General features: G+C 35.1%; 1 protein-coding gene across 9 annotated transcripts in view; it reads right to left on the reverse strand.

Moving 5' to 3' along the window:
• Positions 1-19,851, reverse strand: part of SCAF8 (SR-related CTD associated factor 8) — a 214,092-nt gene that overhangs the window by 166,601 nt on the left and 27,640 nt on the right. For all 9 annotated transcript variants that reach the window (XR_013441049.1, XR_013441048.1, XM_078054542.1 and 6 more), the window contains 3 exons: positions 14,708-14,791; positions 10,317-10,361; positions 607-768 (listed from right to left, as the gene is read on the reverse strand). Coding sequence is in view for 7 of the 9 variants with exons in the window: in XM_078054542.1 (XP_077910668.1) it covers positions 607-768; positions 10,317-10,361; positions 14,708-14,791 (291 nt within the window). In the remaining 2 variants the exon portion in view is untranslated. The remainder of the gene's footprint in view (positions 1-606; positions 769-10,316; positions 10,362-14,707; positions 14,792-19,851) is intronic.

The following is a 19,851-nucleotide window of genomic DNA, read 5'->3' on the forward strand; positions in this document are numbered from 1 at the left end:
TCCAAAGCCTTTTTATGTGGTACAGAATATTTATTCATTCAGATCTAGAAGACTTAGTAGTGTGGTTTCCAGTACTAATAAAACTTTACCAAAATAAAAGAATTTTAAAATGCAGTTATTTTCTATTAACTGCTTAGCAAATCCATTTTTCATAGACACTAAATAGGTAAATATCAGTTCAGGTCAAATAATCAAAACATTAAATTAGTTGTGTGTGAGAATAAATAAGCTTTCAGTATAATTCCAAAAGCTTATTATAGCCAGTTTCTTTAACACCAATTGCTTCAATAAGTTAAAAAATAGCCAAATCAACTACATCTCTCCACTTTTGTTTAAGATGCTAAGAATCTCAGAATGTGGAGAGTGTAATAACTAAATATTCAAATTCAGAATTACTAGAAGTAAAGGGTAACATAAAATCATAGTTAAGATAAACTAGAGTCTCATTAGACCAAAGGGTAATGTATCGACTTAAAAAAAAATTCCTCGTATCAGTGAGATCATATGATACTTGTCTTTCTCTGGTTAAGACTGATGAATCACAGACCTGTACCCCTGAAACAAATAATACACTGTATGTTAATTTAAAAAAAAAAGGCAGCATACCTTGTCATCCCCAGGGCAACGATATAAATTCTGGAAAGTGCTAATGATGTTATTACTAAATCTGGGTGCAAACACATCCTTTTCTTGACCAAACTGATGTCGAGATTGTCGTACAATGGAGTCAATAACATAAAGTCCAGGTACCTTGTATTCTGGTTTACACTGATGGAAAAAAGAATAGGAAGGGAAGGAATGAGAAGATAGCATTCATTATAAATCCTATACAAATACAAAAACAATGCTTATGTAGACGTAATGAATGTTCAGACACTGACTATTCCACACCATCTGTCTCTGGAATGGCATTTTAATCTACACTGGCTACTCCATTCACCCAGTTCAACTGCCAATCACGTAAGTTCCAAAACAGTACTGCATAACTGGCTTGAATGGCAAAAGCCAAAAGGATAAATAAGGTACTGTTGTAACAAAAAAAATTTTTTGTTTAATGACTTTGAAAAGCCACATGGAAGGGAGCAGCAAATTCAGGAAAGAGCTCTAGAGAATGCATTGCCAACATACATTAGACTTCATCTGAAATCCATATAACAAAAGGGTTTCTGAACTAATGAAGGAACACTATATATAACATTCTAAATACACGGAGCCCAAAGTTTCAAAAGTTTTCTCAAATACCACACCTATAAGAAAGATAAGACACAACCATTATGATTCCAGTAATCTATCCTATTTTTTAGCTACTCCACTGATAAAGTTTCTCAACCTTCTTATCCACCACCCAAATTGAGGAAAATGTCTCCTACTTTCTTGCCACAAGCTTTTCTTCTGGTTAGGTGAGCACAATGAAGAATCCTTTTAGTATCAAGGTAACTGCTCCTGGTTTGTCACCGTATCCAGAAGCATAAGAAAACCTGCTTTCCAAGCTTATATTAATTAACATGGAATTATGGCTGCAAAAAGCAGCTTCAATTTTTGGGTGTAATTAGGTAAGTATCTCACCCAAAATAATTTCCTGGAAATCACATATGGCACATAAATTACATTCTTGAAAAGTCCTTGGAAACCCGAGTACCAGTGAGAAAAGGATCCTCAATCCACCCCTAACACACACATACATGTTTCTAATGGCATTTTCAGCTGAGACAATGAGTGATTTCATTCTGCAAAAATACAAGATGATGCTTCATCTATGATGCTTCATCTGTTCCCTCAAATACTTTTTAAGAATCTTATCCTTAGATTCTTAGTCAAGAAAATGAAGCGACCTTTATTATCAATTCACAAGTATCTATTGCAACATTCTGACTGTTAAGACATAAGAGGGCAATAACGTTGGTGTTTGGATTCTGAAGTTTTAAGTTTAACCTACGTAAAGGTTAAAAACATCTGCTCTGTTGAAAGTTATGGTTTTTGAAAGACTGAAATAGTTTTCCCTCATGTTCCCAAAACATTCAGCATATTCATCCTTCAGTTCATGTATCTGGCCAAGGCTATTTTCCTTTGACTACCATACATTCAAAGAAGTATCAACCTAGCTGAGCAAATAATGTATCTCAATAAAGAAAACTTAAAATTTAATGAAAAGCAGGACATCCACTTTGTTAAAATTTATCTATTCCCTAATGCCACAAACACAGAGAAGTGATTAATAATTACTGACTAACCTGATTTATTGGCATCTTAATTTTGCTAAACACAAAAAAATCTGATATACATTATTTCATATAAATGATTATCTTGACAGTGAGACTGAATAGAATTTCTAAGTTGCTTGTAAGAGCTTTAAAAATTAATACTGAGAGGTGCCTGAGTGGCGCAGTCAGTTAAATGTCCAACTTTTGATTTCAGCTCAGGCTGTGATCTCAGGGTCCTGAGATCGAGCCCGTGTCAGGTTCTGCACTCAGCAGGGAGTCTGCTTGAGACCTCTGCCCCTCCCCCCACTTGTGCTTTCTCTCTCTCAAATAAATCTTTTAAAAAATTAATACTGAATGGTTAAGTAATGAATGTACTAAATATAAAAAAAATACATCTTTTTTGCTGGTTTATAACAGGTTACAGACTCACAACACAGAAGAATCATGAGTGCACAGGATAATAAACGGACCTTTGGGGCCTACTGTAAGATCCCAAAGCTTCAAACATATATTAGCAGTTTAGAGGTAAACTGTAAGGCCTAAGGAAAAAACATTTCTTCATCCACAGTATCTTTATATATACCATTAAGATGTTGTAGAACAGATTTTCCCTCACTTGTAGATTAGGCATTTTTGCCACAAAAATGGCAAAAAAAAAAAAAAAAAGACCTTAAATATGACTTAATGTTTTAAAATAACTTAATAATAATTGGTAAACTTAGCTAAGTCACCAACTAGCAACCTAAGGAAACATTACAACCAAAAACCTGAAATGTTTTTTCAATTTCCTCTTCAAGTTCTATCAGTACTGAAAACACAAGAACTCCTAAGACTTCCCACTGGTATAAGGAATTTTTACTCTGTAACTAATAATGGTAATAAAGTCATGTCATATTAAGTTTTCAGTTATATCATCTTCAAACTACATTCTAGTAATCTCCAATTTCTTCTGCTGCAGAAATAGGACAGAGAAAGGCATTAACATAGGGAGAATGCACCTTTAAACATATCACATGATTTTCGTTCTAATGTTATTCAAGCTGTTATGTGGATACCATTAGAAGTCAGAGTTTTTTGGCAAAAAAACTCTCTAGGTGACTTGGACCACATACTTTGCAATATATAAACACACCTTATATAATGATTCTATTATTAGAATTTGTGCTACCACTTTCAGCTCTAAAAGTTAACATTAGGGACACCCGGGTGGCTCGGTTAGTTGGGCGTCCAACTCTTGATTGCAGCTCAGGTCGTGATCTCAGGGTGGTGACAGAGCTCCACGGGGCTCAGCGCTGGGCATGGAGCCTGCTTAAGATTCTCTTTCTCCCTCTCCTTCTGCCCCTCACCCTGCTCGCACACTCTCGAGTGCTTGTTCTCTCTCTCACTCAAAAAATAAAAAAATAAAAGTTAACATTAAAGGAAGCAAAGCTAGAATGGTAAATACGGGAGCATGTGGCTGTACTTGCAAAGCACTGAATGACACTGACAACAGCACTTAAGTAAGGGCTATTCCCAGGACACTGTCATACCTGACACTACAGGAGTTCTCAAAGCGAATACTGGAGAAAAATCCTCTCCTGTTTCTGGGAGGAGGTAGAGAAAAGGAACCATTTTGAGACAGCCAGCAGCATTCTGTTCTTAATAAGGTATGACCTTAGGAAAAACTATTTAACCAGAGCCTAATCTGCTGGGGTTTAACCAGAGTCTCACTGACCTGGCGTAAGGAAAATACAGCCATCCTGTCCAGCCTGAGGAGGATTAAGAAAAACTGAGAAGCATGTGTTAAGTCCATGGTGCAGAGGTATAGGCTCCATAAAAAACCTAACATCATACTCATTGGTGACAAACTGAAAGTTTTCCCACTAAAACTAAGTATGGATGACAACAAGGAATGGATGCCCCCTCTCACCACTGCTTTTCAACATCATACTGGAAGTCCTAGCTAATGCAACAAGAAAAGGAAATAAAAGGTATACAGATTGGGAAGGAAGGTTCAACAAGAAGTAAACATATATAATACTCTTAATTGAGCCTACGAGATCTTCACTGCTAACTCTGAACCTATCTACATATTATTTAAAGAAATAACACTTAACTATAGAACTTAAATTAGAGATACAAAATAAGTGGAAAAACTAAGTGGTATTTTCTTTTAAGATGGCAAACACATTACTTTTGTGTCGTTTTTGAGACGTCTCATGATTCAGGTTTTCCTAAAAGTATGGAACCTCAGAAATTCCACAATAGCAATTCTATTTCCACAATACCTAAGCTGGAAGGGATAATAGGGAATCACTAAGTCCTCTTCTCTGTACACTTAGAGGGCCGTGGTCACCCAAACAAGGAAGCAAGAGATGGACAGGGCTTTGATACTTTACTGACATAAAGTATCATTGCATAACTATAGGAGAAGGGAGATGACAAGGAACAGTTCCTGATGAAACAAATCTAAACAAATCCAAATTTAATATACAGCTTAGTAAAATATTTCAGATTAACCTTGATGTGATAATACTGAATTTGAAGAAAAATAGTAATAGTTTATAACTAATAATAACCTAATTTTTTTGGTTATCTTGATAAAAGGACATTTTGCTCTTCGACTACAGAAATTCATTCTATCTGATGAATCCTTAAGAGTCTAAAACACATTTTGACAAACAAGATTTAATGCTGGTTGAAAATTTAACTCCTTAAGTAAAGGTGATAGGAGGGTAGTATCTTTTAAAAAGAATCTTAAACTAAGACTCATTAAATTAGAAGAATTTAAGTCTAACAGTATTAAGTGTGGGTAAAGATGGGAGCAATACAAACTCACACACTGAATTAGAGTGGGAGTATGAATTAGTACAACCATTATGAAATTAATTTGGCATTATCTAGCCAAGTTGAAGAAATGCATATCCTACTACCTAGCAATTCCACTCCACAAAAATATAAACCACACCAGGATAAATATGAAAGTGTGTTCTCAGCAGTGTATTGTTCATAACTCCAAAACCTGGAAAACACACAAACACAATGTCTGTCAACAGAATAGATAAGCAGCAGTTATTCACATAATGGAATATATACAGCAATGAAAAGAAATATTGTTATATACAACAGGGATGAATCCTAAACATATAATACTGAGTAAAAATAACTGTACACTAAAGAATATATAATATAGGATTCCATTTATGCAAAACGGAAAAGCAGATTAAAGTGCTTTAAGAATTCAGACTTAAAGAGTAATACTATAATGCCAAACAAGAACATGAGTAACATAAAAGTCAGACTGTGTGTTACTTAGGGAGGGATATGATCAGGAAGAGGTACTTGGGGACTTCAGTTGAAGTTCCATGTCTTGCACTGAGTGGTAGTTACACAGATAACTTTAAAAACTTTAGCTATGCATATTAAGTTTTCTGCACTTTTCTGTGTATGTGTACAAATATTTCATATAAAAACATTTATATAAACATCCTTGAGTTCTTGAATAAAACACAATAAGCAAAAGCTTCTCTTAATGACTAACAATGACTGGTAAGCTCAAGATATATTTAAGATGTAAATTTAAGGTGTATGGGATGAAGAGCTGATCTAAAATATCCCAGAGCAGAATTCAGTAAAAAGTACATAAGGAAAGTGAGAATCTGAAAATTTACTGTTTTCAAACTATCTGTGGCCAACTGCCCAAATCTTTGTGTACCCCACACCAGAGGCGAGAAGCCAAAGTAACCTTTCAACCAATTTTCCTGGCCTATGGGAAATCATCTTATATTATTAATTTATCTTTTCATTTATTACTATCATTCATTCCTCTATAAATCTTTCATGCTAAACACAGACTCACAAATAACACATTATCAAACTGCTGCCATATTTCTCCTCTCCTTGCACTATTTGTCTATGATGGGTGAAGGAAAAGTAGAGCCAAGCTAATTATGTGGTGTTTTGGGGCTAGAGGATACCCAAAGTTACAAGTCAACATCATTAAATAATACTTCACATTTTTCTTAGATCTCTCAATTGACTATATATAATGTACATGACAAATGGACTTTTTCATAAACTTGTTGAAACAGTATTTCTACTATAAACAGTACTCTAATTCAGTGCTTTTCAAATTGGGTTCCACAGAAACAAAGCCATCTATGCAAGGGTGTCAGGGCTATGGGGCAGAAAACAAAATAGGTGGAGTGGGCTTCTGGTTCCCTACCATAACCATTACTGCAACATTTTTACTTGTGGTTTTTTTTGGTTTTTTGTTTTTTTTTCTTAAAGATTTTATTTATTTATTTGAGACAGAGAGAATGAGAGAGAGACAGCACGTGAGAGCGGGGAGGGTCAGAGGGAGAAGCAGGCTCCCTGCCGAGCAGGGAGCCCGATGCGGGACCCGATCCAGGGACTCCAGGATCATGACCTGAGCCGAAGGCAGTCGCTCAACCAACTGAGCCACCCAGGCGCCCTACTTGTGTTTTATCTGTCTCCCCTTCCCCCCATATTAAAGTTCCAGTAAGAATAGGAAAGAAGAAAAAAAAAGGTTTCCTCTGGTATTAAAAAAATTATATACAATCTGGAACCTCATCAAAACCAAAAAAAAAAAAAAAACTTTGTTCTGCAAGACCTTGGATCTTGTGTTAAGAGAACGAAAGGATACGCTACCAACTAAAAAGAACTTACATCTAGAATATTATTCAGAACTCTGAAAACGTGACAGTAAAAAAACCATCCAATTAGAAAATGGACAAAAACATGAAGAGATATTTCACTGAAAATGCCAAATAAGCATTTGAAAATATGTTCAACATGATCAGCCATTAGGTAAATGCAAATTAAACCACAATGAGACACCACTATACATTTATCAGAATAGCTAAAATAAAAAATAGTGGTAACACCAAATGATGGCAAGAATGTGGAAACTGGATCAATCACACACCATTGGTGGGAATGTAAAATGGTACAGCCATTCTAGAAAAGAGTAGCAGTTTCTTATAAAACAAAACATGCACTTACTTTCCCAGAGAAATGAAAACTTATATTCACACAAAAATCCACAGACAAATGTTCCTAGCAGCTTTATTAATAGCCCCCCCAAATGGAAATGATTCAGATGACCTTCAATGGGTGAACAGTTGGACAAACTGTGGTACATCCATACCATGGAATGTTACTCAAAAATGAAGGAGCCATTAGACACATGCACAATTTGCATGGATCTAAATAAAATGATATTGAGCAAAACAAGCCAATTTCAAAAGGCTACATACATTTACATAACATTCCTGAAATGGCAAAATTAGATGTAGAGAACAGACTAATGCCACCCAGGAGTTAGGAATGGGGGGAGGAGGAGAGTAGGGGTATAAAAAGTATAAAAAAAGAGTATAAAAAGGGGAAGGAACATGATGGCTCCCCGGGGTGATGGAACTATTCTGTATCTTGACTATGGTGGTGGTTTTATGAATCAATACATATGATTAAATTGCCTAGAACTAAATATACATACACACAAATGAGTGCATGTAAAACTGGTAAAATCTAAATTTCGTGGGCTGTATGAACGTCCTGGTTGTAATACTTATGTTATCAAGACATTACCATTGGGGGAAACTGGGTGAAGAGTATATGGGATCTCTCTTTACTATAATCTAATAGAAATATCATTATTATCTATTGATTAAATGACAGATGAATCTACAATTATCACAAAATAGCTTAAAATGTACACACACAACTCAATTTACCATTACACTAACCCACTGCCAAATTTCTGCTTTAAACGGGGTAGAGGTAAAGCATTTAAATTTCTGCCCAGACACTGACTGGCAATGTCATTCCTCTTTGGTGTTCTAAGTCAGACTTTAAAATCAAAAGTCTCATGCTCTACTGACTGAGCCAGCCAGGTATCCTTCTAAGGCAGACTTTAAGATACAAAAGTAAGCTGTCTGGGCTGTGACCAACTGTATAAGTGACGGAAGAGTTGAACAGACTGTTTACCTCATTCACTATGACACAGTAGAATTGTTGATGAACCTCTTAACTATGAAAGATAGCATTGCATATGTCTTTCAGGTTGTGGAGAAACTAGGTAAAACTTCGAAACTCAGTATAATGACTGAAGAATGTGGAGGACTGGACAAAACTGAAGCTCTATAAAACCATGAAAAAGAGTTTGTATACAAAGCTTCACTAAACTTGACTGAGAAGTACTTCTCTTAAGAGAAAGATCAAAATATTGTGCCAGAAATTACCTCTGAAGGTTATACATTCTAAATGGAGGATGGCATTCCTGGGACTTCTAACTTTTAGAGTGCATGGCATAAAGCTGTTTGTACTATGTTTGGTATAAGTTTGTCCTACTGTTTCTCTACTAGGAATTCTTCTTAAAATGTGGCTATTGGAGCACTTTGTATAATGAAACTATATTTGAACAGTTCCAAACTGTACACACTGTATGAGGTTTCTCCTCTCAACAGGTTTCTTATTTCTATGTGGAATGTTATACCTTGCAATGTCCTGTAAATAGAGATTAAATTCTACCCTTTTCTTTACTTCAACACCACCCCCCCTTCCAATATTGACTTGCTTTTCCAGACGGATTCTACAATTATCTCACAATGGAGATAATTTTGCTCACTTAAGGTCTAAGATTCTGAAATATCTTATTAAAAGTACCCCTGCTCTAAATCAAATCAGTCAAAAAACATTTACCCATAAATTCATGTTTATCCTTTAAACCCTTACTATTCAAATTGTGGCTTCTGAACTAACAGCAAAAGTATCATCTAGGAACAGGTAGAAATGCAGACTCTCAGCCCCTTGCCACACTTAGTGAATTCAGAATCTGAATTTTAACAAGATCCCTAGGTAACTCCTATGCACAAAAAAGTTTTTAAGATGCACTGCTTTAGACATTCGAAACTTTTTAAAACAACTTTTAAAACCTTTAGAACAATGAAATTTTCCAATCACCAACATTTCTATTTTATACTGTGATTTACCTAAAACACAGAGCATACTTACTTTACTTTGCATCTCAGCGTCAATTCACTAGTTGTTCGTTTCAAAATATGTTTTACTAATACTCTAAGAAACCAAGACTTTATAAAAAAGCTGAATCACATAAAGGTTAACTGATGTAGTCAAGGTTACCTACACAACATAGTCACCTCACTTTGGTTCACATACCCCTCTCCTAGTCAACTATTTTTAAGAAACACTGCAACCTTCCTGAATCCTTAATGCCATATACCACTGATTCTCAAACTGGTACTGGTTACATCTAGGCACATGAACATGGGCAGAGTACAAAACCTAAATTCAATTATAGTAAAGTACAAATATAGTATCATTTTGTAAGTTTTAAGCCCTATGTACTCCTGCTAAAAACCGTGGCATGAATAGGACACTGATCACCAAGAGGGCAAAAAACTATAATTTGGTCACCTTGGACTCTGCTTATAAAAAGCATTACTAAATGTGTATAAGACAGCTGTTTTCAACTTCATCACCCTCTGCTTACCCTAGAAAATGGAATTTCAGGTCTATAAAATAAGATGTTGGGATGTATAATGTCTTAATGGATGAGACAAAATGAATCAGCAACAGCGAAGTAGGTGGTAGGCAATGTCTTATCCACACCTTATCTAAAAGAAGAGCTGCTCTCTAGGTGTTCTGCTTGAAATGACAAGTGAGAATTGACACATTTATAATTTTATTTAAAATCAATCATATGTACACCATTTTTTTCAAGGGACAAATGCTCACTATGGCACTGCAAATTAAAAGAACATCTACCTAAATGAAAGTTATTGTTTGTAGAATTATCCAAAAAGCACTATCATTTAATTTTTTTTTTTTAAGTAGGCTCCATGCTGGTGGAGCCCAGTGCAGGGGGCTTGAACTTACAACCCTGAGATCAAGACCCAAACTAAGATTAAGAGTTGGACCCTTAACCGACTGAGCGACCCAGGCACCCTTCTTTCTTAATTAGAAAATAAATGGAATCACTTTTGAACAGTCCATCAAAACAATTTAAACTTGAGTATTTAAAAGAAGAGAGCACAAGGCATTAATCTATAATTATAGTACATTTAGTGTATATATTGAAAATTATATACTTACTTTCTGAATGAATTTCTCAACACTCTGTACCACATGTTTATAGAACTAAAAGAAAAAACATGAAGTGTGGTTTTAAAATCTATTCAGTTAGATTTAAATTTTCCTGTTAAACACAGGTTTAACATAGTTTCAAAGGTCTATCAAAACAATGAATTTTAATCATGAATTTTGAGACAAATATGTCACCCACCTTCATAAGCAATTATTATGATACCTAATTAGTAAAGGATTCTTAAAGTGCATACATGGTCAGTACAACTGACACCTGAACATAGGTTTGAATTGTGTGGGTCCACTTACATGCTGATTTTTTTCAATAAACACAGTACAGTACTATAAATGTATTTTCTTCCTTATGAGTTTCTTTATAACATTATTTTCTCTGACTCACTCAATTTTAAGAATGCGGTATATAATACATATACCATACAAACTAGATGTTAATCAACTGTTTGTTATCGGTAAGGTTTCTGGACAACAGCAGGCTATCAGTAGTTAAGTTTTGGGGGAGTCCAAAGTTATAGATTCCTGACTGCATGGGGGATCAGCACCCCAACCCCCATGATGTTCAAGGGCCAACTGTATATCTAAAGTTTGTTATGAATTAGAAAAGAATTTGATCACAGTCCTCGTAAAACCATACTTTCACAAATTGTTATGTTGACAGCAAAGTACTTGCAATAAGCACACTGGCAGATGTATATTCTTACTTTCAGGGAAGGAACAGATTTCCTACGGTATCATTAAATTAGGGTAATACTAGAAATATCAAATAACTCAACAAATAGCATTAATAAACATATGCAAGGGAGTTGTTTTCGACTTCATTATCTCTTGCTTCTCCTGGAAAACGGAACAAGCATATATAATAAGATATAGAGATGTATAAGGTTCTCATGGATCAGCCAAAACAAATCAGTAGAAGTGAACATACACATTAAAAATGAATAATGGGCTGTTATCAATTATAAGAAAACAGATGTAAGTTTTAGAAACAACACTATGAATAAACCTAAAAAGGAACAAATAAGAAATTATAGATTAAAAAAATTACAGATTAAGCGAAAGATATCTAAAATTTATGCTTAATAAATACCCCAATGGCAACTGCATAATTAGCATATTTGTTTAAAGAACCTGAATTGTGCTTCTATTTATACTTTTGATCTCAAGAATTATACTTTTAAGGGATATCCCCTCAGACTGAAGAGACATATGAACATTCCTTTGAACTGCATCATGAAAATCAAAAATCAAAATGAAAGGAAACCTCATTACTCACAGTCATCAAAGCAAAATGTACAAGTTTAAGCTTAGCTAAAATTTTCATACTATAAAGGAACAGTTTACTCAACAGTGTAAGTCATTTCAATAAAAAAGCCAAAACAACTACTTAGAAGTAAGCACTACTTAAACATTTAAAAGCAACATACAAAATATTAATTACACACTGAGTGATTTTTATTAAATATTAATTCTTCTGGAAAACATCTTGACAATGCTTTTTGCTTCTAGCTACTTTACTACATGTAATTCTGAGTAAAACTGCTTACTGAACTTTAATTCAAAGTTTATCAGTTCACATAGGTCTTCTTCCCCAATAGGTATTTTGTGAGATTTTGCTGACAGTGTGCAATGTTAACAAGCACCCATTAAAATAATGTCTCTAAACACTGATAGATAAAAAAATCAATGACTTACCTCAATATAAAACACAGTATCATTTAAATCTGATTTAAAAAGGCAGCTAAATCTCAATTTACATATGTACTAAATGCAGTTTAAAATAATATTGTACTGCAAAACAACTGGTATGAACTCTTCAAAAATATCAATGGCATGACAAACAAACAAAGGCTGGGTAAGGCTGGGTGACAGGACAAATAAATGTAATATATGATTCTTACTGGATCCTGAAATTTCTTGCATGTGATCAGCGCACAATATAGTTACTTAGGATATGTCTTGTTCTTAGGAGATTCAAATTCAAGTATTTAGGGATTAAGTGCTATTATGAATGAAATCTGAAACTAACTCTCAAATGATTCAGCCAAAAAATGTGTTTGTGTGTGTAGAAATAAACCAAATGTAGCACAGTGTTAACTGGAAAATCTAAGGGAAAACTATGTGTTGCTCATTATAATATTTTGCAACATGTTTGAATTTTCAAAATTAAAAAATTTAAAGCAGTAACAATAAATCAAAATAGTACAGTATATCATTATGTTTAGGTTCTTGATTGAGAGAAACTTGGATTCAAATCTAGCTGTATTTATTCTGACTATTGCAAATTACTTATTTTCTCTTAGACCCTTCCCACATCTGAAAAATAGGAGTAATGTTGCTGCCAATACCTTACACAGTATTTTAATTAAAAAATATTCTGCTCAAAGGGAAGGGGGGGTGGAGAGATGGGCAAAATAGGTGAAGGGGAAGAGATACAGGCTTCCAGTTATGAAATGAATAGGTCATGGGAACAAAAGGTACGACATAGGGAATATAATCAACGATACCGCATAGCAATGTATGGTGACAGATGATAGCTACCCTTGTGGTGAGCATAGCATAACGAATAGAGATGCTGAATCACTAATGTTGTACACCTAAATCTAGAACACGGTGTATCAACTATAATGAAAAAAAATTTTTTTAGAAGTATTCTCAAGTTATATAAAATGCATCAATTATTTTCATAGACTAAAAATGGTAATATCCATGGTTTGCACACTCTCAAAATCATGATCATAAAAATCAGATCACAATGTAAAATAGGATAAAGAAAGTACAAGAGACTAAACATTCTATACTAAGCCTATCAGACATCCTGAAAATTCACTTTTTTGAAGAATTTTCTTGCTTAAATGCTTACTGGTCACTGTCCTTATCACTTATCACCTCTTTGATTTTCCGCATATAAATACAGGGATTTTAACTACAGTGGTGTAAGAAATTAACTGCATGTCTGAAAACTAAGCTTTGGCCACCAGAACACTGAAAAATCAACTATCTGAATTTTTTCCTAGTGGCGATTCTCTCTGTAAATAGGAATTTGTTAAATCTAATAGATAATGCTATTATTCAAAGACAATTTATTTAAATAATTGGTGCTGGGGCGCCTGGGTGGCTCAGTCGTTAAGCGTCTGCCTTCGGCTCAGGTCATGATCCCAGGGTCCTGGGATCGAGCCCCGTGTCGGGCTCCCTGCTCCGCGGGAAGCCTGCTTCTCCTTCTCCCACTCCCCCTTGCTTGTGTTCCTGCTCTCGCTCTCTCTCTCTCTCTCTCTGTCAAATAAATAAATAAAATCTTTTCAAATAAATAAATAAATAAATAAATAAATAAATGGTGCTTCCGGTTATGGCTGATGTTATTTACAGTAGGGAAACATATCACCAAATATCCACAGATTAAAACCAACTTAATTAAATATAAGCCCTCATTCATTCTTGATTTTAACAGCCCTACTAAAGCAGGGAGCTTTAGCTTTGCAGACAAGAACGAGGTATCCATGGTTGAACTTCAAAAGGTCCTTAAAGTCAACAAATTTTACGCAAAACTTTGTGCATATGTATATTTCTCTACAGAAAAGTCCAACCTTCTGAGATTTTCAGAAGTATCAATGAGTCAACATAGATCAGTTCAAAACCTCTGTATCAGAGCAATGGCTAAAGGCCTGCGGCCTCTTCCCACAGCTTAAACATCCTATACACAATGAGGTTCAATTATTTTTCATAATGGCTCATTTTCAAATCTATAATAGAATCAATAAGGAAAAAACCATTAATTTTTATTTAGAAACCTCTTACCAAGATTCTGTAAAGTCAGTGTGACAAATAAACACATTCACCACAATGCGGCTCTATCTAAAATCTTGCCTACATAAAGAAAAATGATAGCTTCAAAGCTTATATTTATCAAAGTGTTAAATGTTTATCTCTAGGTGGGAGAGTTCACAGGTGATGATAAATTTTCACTAACATGTATTAACTCTGTAAAGAGGAAGAAAATACACAGTTGACCCTTAAACAACCAATTCCCTGAACAGTCAAAAATCCACATGTAACTTCTGACAACCCCCAAAATTAACTCCTGTTGAGAAGCCTTACTGATAACAGTTAATTAACACATATTTTCTATGTTATATGTATTATATGCTGTATTCTTACAATAAAGTAAGCTGGAGAAAATATGCTATTAAGAAAATCATAAGGAAGAGAAAATATATTCACAGTAATGCACTGAATTTATAAAAGAAAATTCACGTGTAAGTGGACCTGTGCAGATCAAATCTGTGATGTTCAATGGTCAACTGTATAATCTGTAATAATTATCCTTCCTCTAAAATATTAGTACAGTATTTTCTTCTGAAAACACAAGTGTAAAATTTATTACTCACCTTAATAGCTTTGATGGCTGCCTTAGTAATTTGGGTCATTTTCGCTTTAGAAATGGGTGGTTTGTAGTCATTCAGGGAATACAACTGATAAAAAGAAAAACAAATTTTAAATACAGCAAAACTAATGGTCCCTAAGCAATTACATGAACTTACCAAACATTTCCATTTTTATATTCCCAATAAAATCAAAGTGCTGCTTTCTTTTAAAAATCAAGTTCAACATCATTAGCTGTCAGGGAAATGTAAATCAAAACCACAATGAGTTACAATTTCACACTTACTTGTTTATAATAAGAAAGATAATAACAAGTGTGAACAAGGATGTGGAGAAACTGAAACCCTTATACATTGCTAGTGGGAATATAAAATGGTACAGCAGCTTTGGAAAACGGCTTGGCAGTTCCTCAAAAAGTGAAACATAGTAATATGTAAAATGACCCATAGTAATATGACCCAGGTATATAGCCAAAAGAGATGAAAATATATATTCACATTAAAACCTGTACACAAATGGTCGTTGCAACATTATTCATAAAAGTCATTTAAAAAGTGGAAACCACCCAAATGTCCATCAAATGAATGGATAAACAAAATGTTATATCCATTCAAAATATTAGCCATAAAAAAGAAATGAAGTACTGATACATGCTACAAAATGGATGAACCTTGAAAACATTATGCTCAGTTTAAAAAGCCATATTAAAAAGACCAGATATTATAAGATTCCATTTATATGATACATTCAGAAAAGGCAAATCTATTTGTGACTGCCTACAATTGGGGGAATTGGAAAGAAATGATGAATAACTACTAATGAGTACAACATTTCTTTTTGGGGGTGATAAAAATATTCTAAAATTGATTGTGGTAATGTTGTACAACCATACTAAATGCCACTGAATTATATACTCCAAATTGGTTAATTTTATGGTATATGAACTATATCTCAAAACTTTTTAGAAATCAAGGGATTTAAGGTTTAGCAGTAATCTCCACCAAAAAATAATTTTGTTTTGAAATTTCTCATATAAGCAAAGGATAATAAAACTGCTTAAAGAGAAACAGTTAAAGGGGGGAGAATCAAGCAATGAACAAATAACTAAGGTTAAATGAATACTGATTAAAACTTGCAGTGTACTCAATGATGACAAGATTTTAACTATAACACTGTAAGATACTAACTTCAAAGTCTGGAAACGAAGCTTTGGCCATTTTACAACATTGCAAAAACAAAAGAACAGACTTTAAAAGTAACTAAAACAGAATGTGTTGGTTAGTCAACTAGCAGTTTAGGGAGTCCTCTACAGCTTTTGCTCCAGCACCCCTTATAACCTATCTATCAACGAATTCTACTGATTTCTACCCAGTTTTCCCATTTTTCTCCTCTTCTTCCTCCAACGACCACCAAAACCACAGCCCCAAAAACTCTCATCTCTTACCCAGAGGACACCTCTAAATGGATGTGCATGTCTATCTTTTCAAAAACTAATGTCTATCTTTTCAAAAACTAATCTGATCAGGTGACTAAATACCCCCTTAAAAAGGTCAATGACTTCCCATGCTTTGGATAAACACATAGTCGGAACTCCTGTCCACCTTTCCGGTCTCATCGCACTCCATGCTCCCCTCCTGAGCCCTTTGCTCCAGGCACAATGATCCTGTTTCAGCTTCCTGCCACACAGTGTTGAAAATGAGCTTGTTCCCTCTATTTCGAATACTCTTCACCAGGGTCTCCTCGCTAGTTAATGTGTACTCATCTTAGTTTGAGCAACACCTAATGAGGAAAGCCTTCCCTACCTTTCCAGCCAGATCAATACCTCCCCTTTTATACTCTCACTGTACTGTCATTCACCTCTGAAGCACTCATCATAGTACTTTGACATTTACTTCTCTGATCATTTAATACTTGATTTTTTAAAAGGACTGTCATAAAGAGTGACAGTAACACCAAAGGTCAAAGGATATAAGTTCCTTTAATACAGTTAAGATGTTAATGCTGTAAGAGCTGTTCAAGCTGAAATCACTTGTGGGAGAAGTACAGATGTCCTTCCCTTTAAGTTCCCAGAGAAGTGCCCACCTGTTGATACTGCCAACCATTAGGTCAAGATCCCATCAGACCATTTAAGAAGCTACCTCTGCTAAACTAACAGGAAATTTTAATATACTTGTGGCTTCAATTCCTCCTACCTGAATGCCAGTCGACTCACCAGGTACAAAATTACATCAACACATTCTATAGTGCTTACAACAAGCTGTACGTATAAAGTAAAGGTCAGCTTCCCAGAACTTCTCAGTAGGCCCTGGCTACTGCCCATTTGAGATCCACTCCTGCCCTCTCCTACAAAAGAATAAGCTCTAAGGATAGACACCATGTCTTTTTTGTTTAGATTTTTTCCTTTTCTCCAAACTGTATCTTCAGTGACTGGGAGAAAATAGATATTTGTTAAGAATAAATTAAAATGAACAAATATAAGACACAGCGCTGCACAAGCTTTGCACAGAAAAACATGGATATGAATTCCAACTATGTCACCTTACCACAAGCTGCTAAACCTCTGAAGCTTAGGTTTCTCATTCACAAAACAGAAACTCATTTCACAGAAACATCACATAAAAATAAAGCTTTTAGAACATACTAAAGTTGCTCAACAGGGTTAGCCATTATTAAAATTAAAATCCTACTCTGTAGGCATTCTCCATTTAAATGAATAATATTAAAGGATTCATCAAACACTTGCAAGTCCATTCTTTAGTAATTTATATTATTAGGGCAATGAAGATGCATCAGCTCTTCCCCCACAGTTGACTACATATACTTTCATTTTGTGTAGTAAAGCCCTGAAGTTTCGATCAAGCATTAGCTCATACTCTAGCCGATCACAGCTTTGTTTGCTGTGTGTGTGTGTGTGTGTGTGTGTGTGTGTGATGGAGGGTAGGGGATGAGGTAGGGGAAATAAAATTTAGATTTATAAAACATTTTCAACAGTCTGAGAAGTCAGCTTTCACCTGAGATCCCCTGCCTTTTTAAATGCACATACTGCAGAAATTTAAGATAGTACTCAGAGAAATACCGAGTAATTAAGTACTTTTCCAAGGCTCACTTAATACATAGGCTTCCAACTAATCATCACTCTAGATTCTCTAAAATCTCATTTCTTTATTAAATCTGATTATCAGAAAATAGGCACAGATAACTCCTCAATGAATGCCTTAACTAAAATTTAATATTAAGTCTTTAGCTTACGAAGACTGATGAAAGACTTGCTCTAGAACGTTGTGTTTTACCCATCTGTTAAAGAAATAATTATCTTTAACCAAAAAAAATCCCTTATGTAAGAATTCCCAAAGTATATTCTCCTTGAATGCAGAAACAGGAGAATGATTCAGCTAGTTTCCATGTGCTTACTTTTTTAATCAAAAAAAGATGGTTTAACAGGTTTCTCCCATCTTGTGCCTTGGCTTCTAAGTGAGCTTGCTCAAGTTTATCTGTCTGAACATTAAATCTCAAATGTCTGTTGACATCTACTTCTCTGCTATATTTAGCCATTAGTTTTATTGTATCCAAATATAAAATATATTTTCACCAGTGTCTAATTTTGATAAGCTGTTTCAAAGTTCTTTTTGAAGTAGGTGGAGTATAAGTTTATATATTTAATGAACTAATGTGAACGGAGCACATGACTGCAGAGACAGCCTGTCATCCTCCACTTTTCCTTCTATTTTCTTTCCCTCTCTCTCTCTCTTTCTTTCTTTCTTTTGGGTCGGGGGGAGAGGGAGAATCCCAAGCAGGCCCCCCACCCCTCAAAACCCTGAAATCATGACTCCAGCCGAAATCAGAGTCAGACTTAACCTAGGCGCCCCCTTTTTTTCCCCCTTCTATTCAATTTTAGCTCCAAATTTAAGTGTTCTATACATTCTCCTGTTGTCAATCCTCAACATCAAACTCAGTCCTCTAGGACCTCCCTCAAAGACCATTTCTTGAGACCTGTAGGACATCACTATAACATTCAGTATTTTAGAAAAAGAAAATAGTGCTAAATATGCTGCCAGACCATTCAAAGCTTTTAAAAAACTTCTATAAGTAATCGAATTTATATCGAGAGAATATTTAATCTTTAGATCTACAGGATATGACAGAATGCCTGATACACAGTAATAAACCTGTCTTACCCAGCTGATAACTTAATTCTGCTGTAACATTGCCATTAGGAAGTGCCAAGCTTCATTCCAACCCTCATTCTAATTAGATATATCAACTCCTCACCAAAAACTGGGAATGTAATTCTCCCTGCATTCTCAAAATTTGATCTGGTTTTACACTGGAAAATGTTGGAGAAGAATGAAAGTTTATTCTGGGACCTTTTATCCATTTCCCTGATGATTCCCACCTCTATGCTTGGGTCAGAAGATCAGGACTGCATGCACTTTAAGTTTGGGCTATCTAGATACCCAGTTTTCTCATGTATAGGCTTTTTTTTTTTTTTAAAGATCATTTATTTGAGAGAGCAGGTGAGCGAGTGCAGGGAGGGGCAGAGGGAGAGAGAAGCTCGAGCAGACTCCCCGCTGAGTCGACAGGGGGCTTGATCCCATGACCCTGAGATCATGACCCAAGCCGAAATCAAGAGTCAGTGCTTACCCGACTGAGCCACCCTGGCGCCCTTCATATATAGGTTTTAATCCCACCCATCTATTTCTTGGGCCTGGCTCCCTCCTTCCTTGTTTTCTAAAATCTAAATGGCTGCTGATTCCCGTTAGTTTGTTCCATCAAATTATTCCCTCAGTTAAGACTATTTTAACTTTTCTAGGTCTACTGATAACCTGCTGTGTCTGAACTCTGCTTCCCAAATCTAAGCTTCTTCCCCTCAAATGCTTTATTCTAATGTTATCTAATCTCATGTGACAACCCTTGATTTATACAAACTCTCCATGTCCCTCTGACCTCAGGGACCGAAATGAAGTCCCAGTCTTGACCTGCCCCTTCCTATGGCTGTAACTCAAGACTTACCAACTTAAAACAAAGGCACTGAACAATAGCCTGGATTTCAGTCTAACTCCTTTATGTTTCAACTCCTCTCAGGAACTTGCAGGCACCACATCAAATGTATTCGTTTTAGATCTGAAAACAACTTCTAATCAAATCATTT

This window comes from Halichoerus grypus, chromosome 9, assembly GCF_964656455.1.
Source record: "Halichoerus grypus chromosome 9, mHalGry1.hap1.1, whole genome shotgun sequence".
NCBI lineage: Eukaryota > Metazoa > Chordata > Mammalia > Carnivora > Phocidae > Halichoerus > Halichoerus grypus.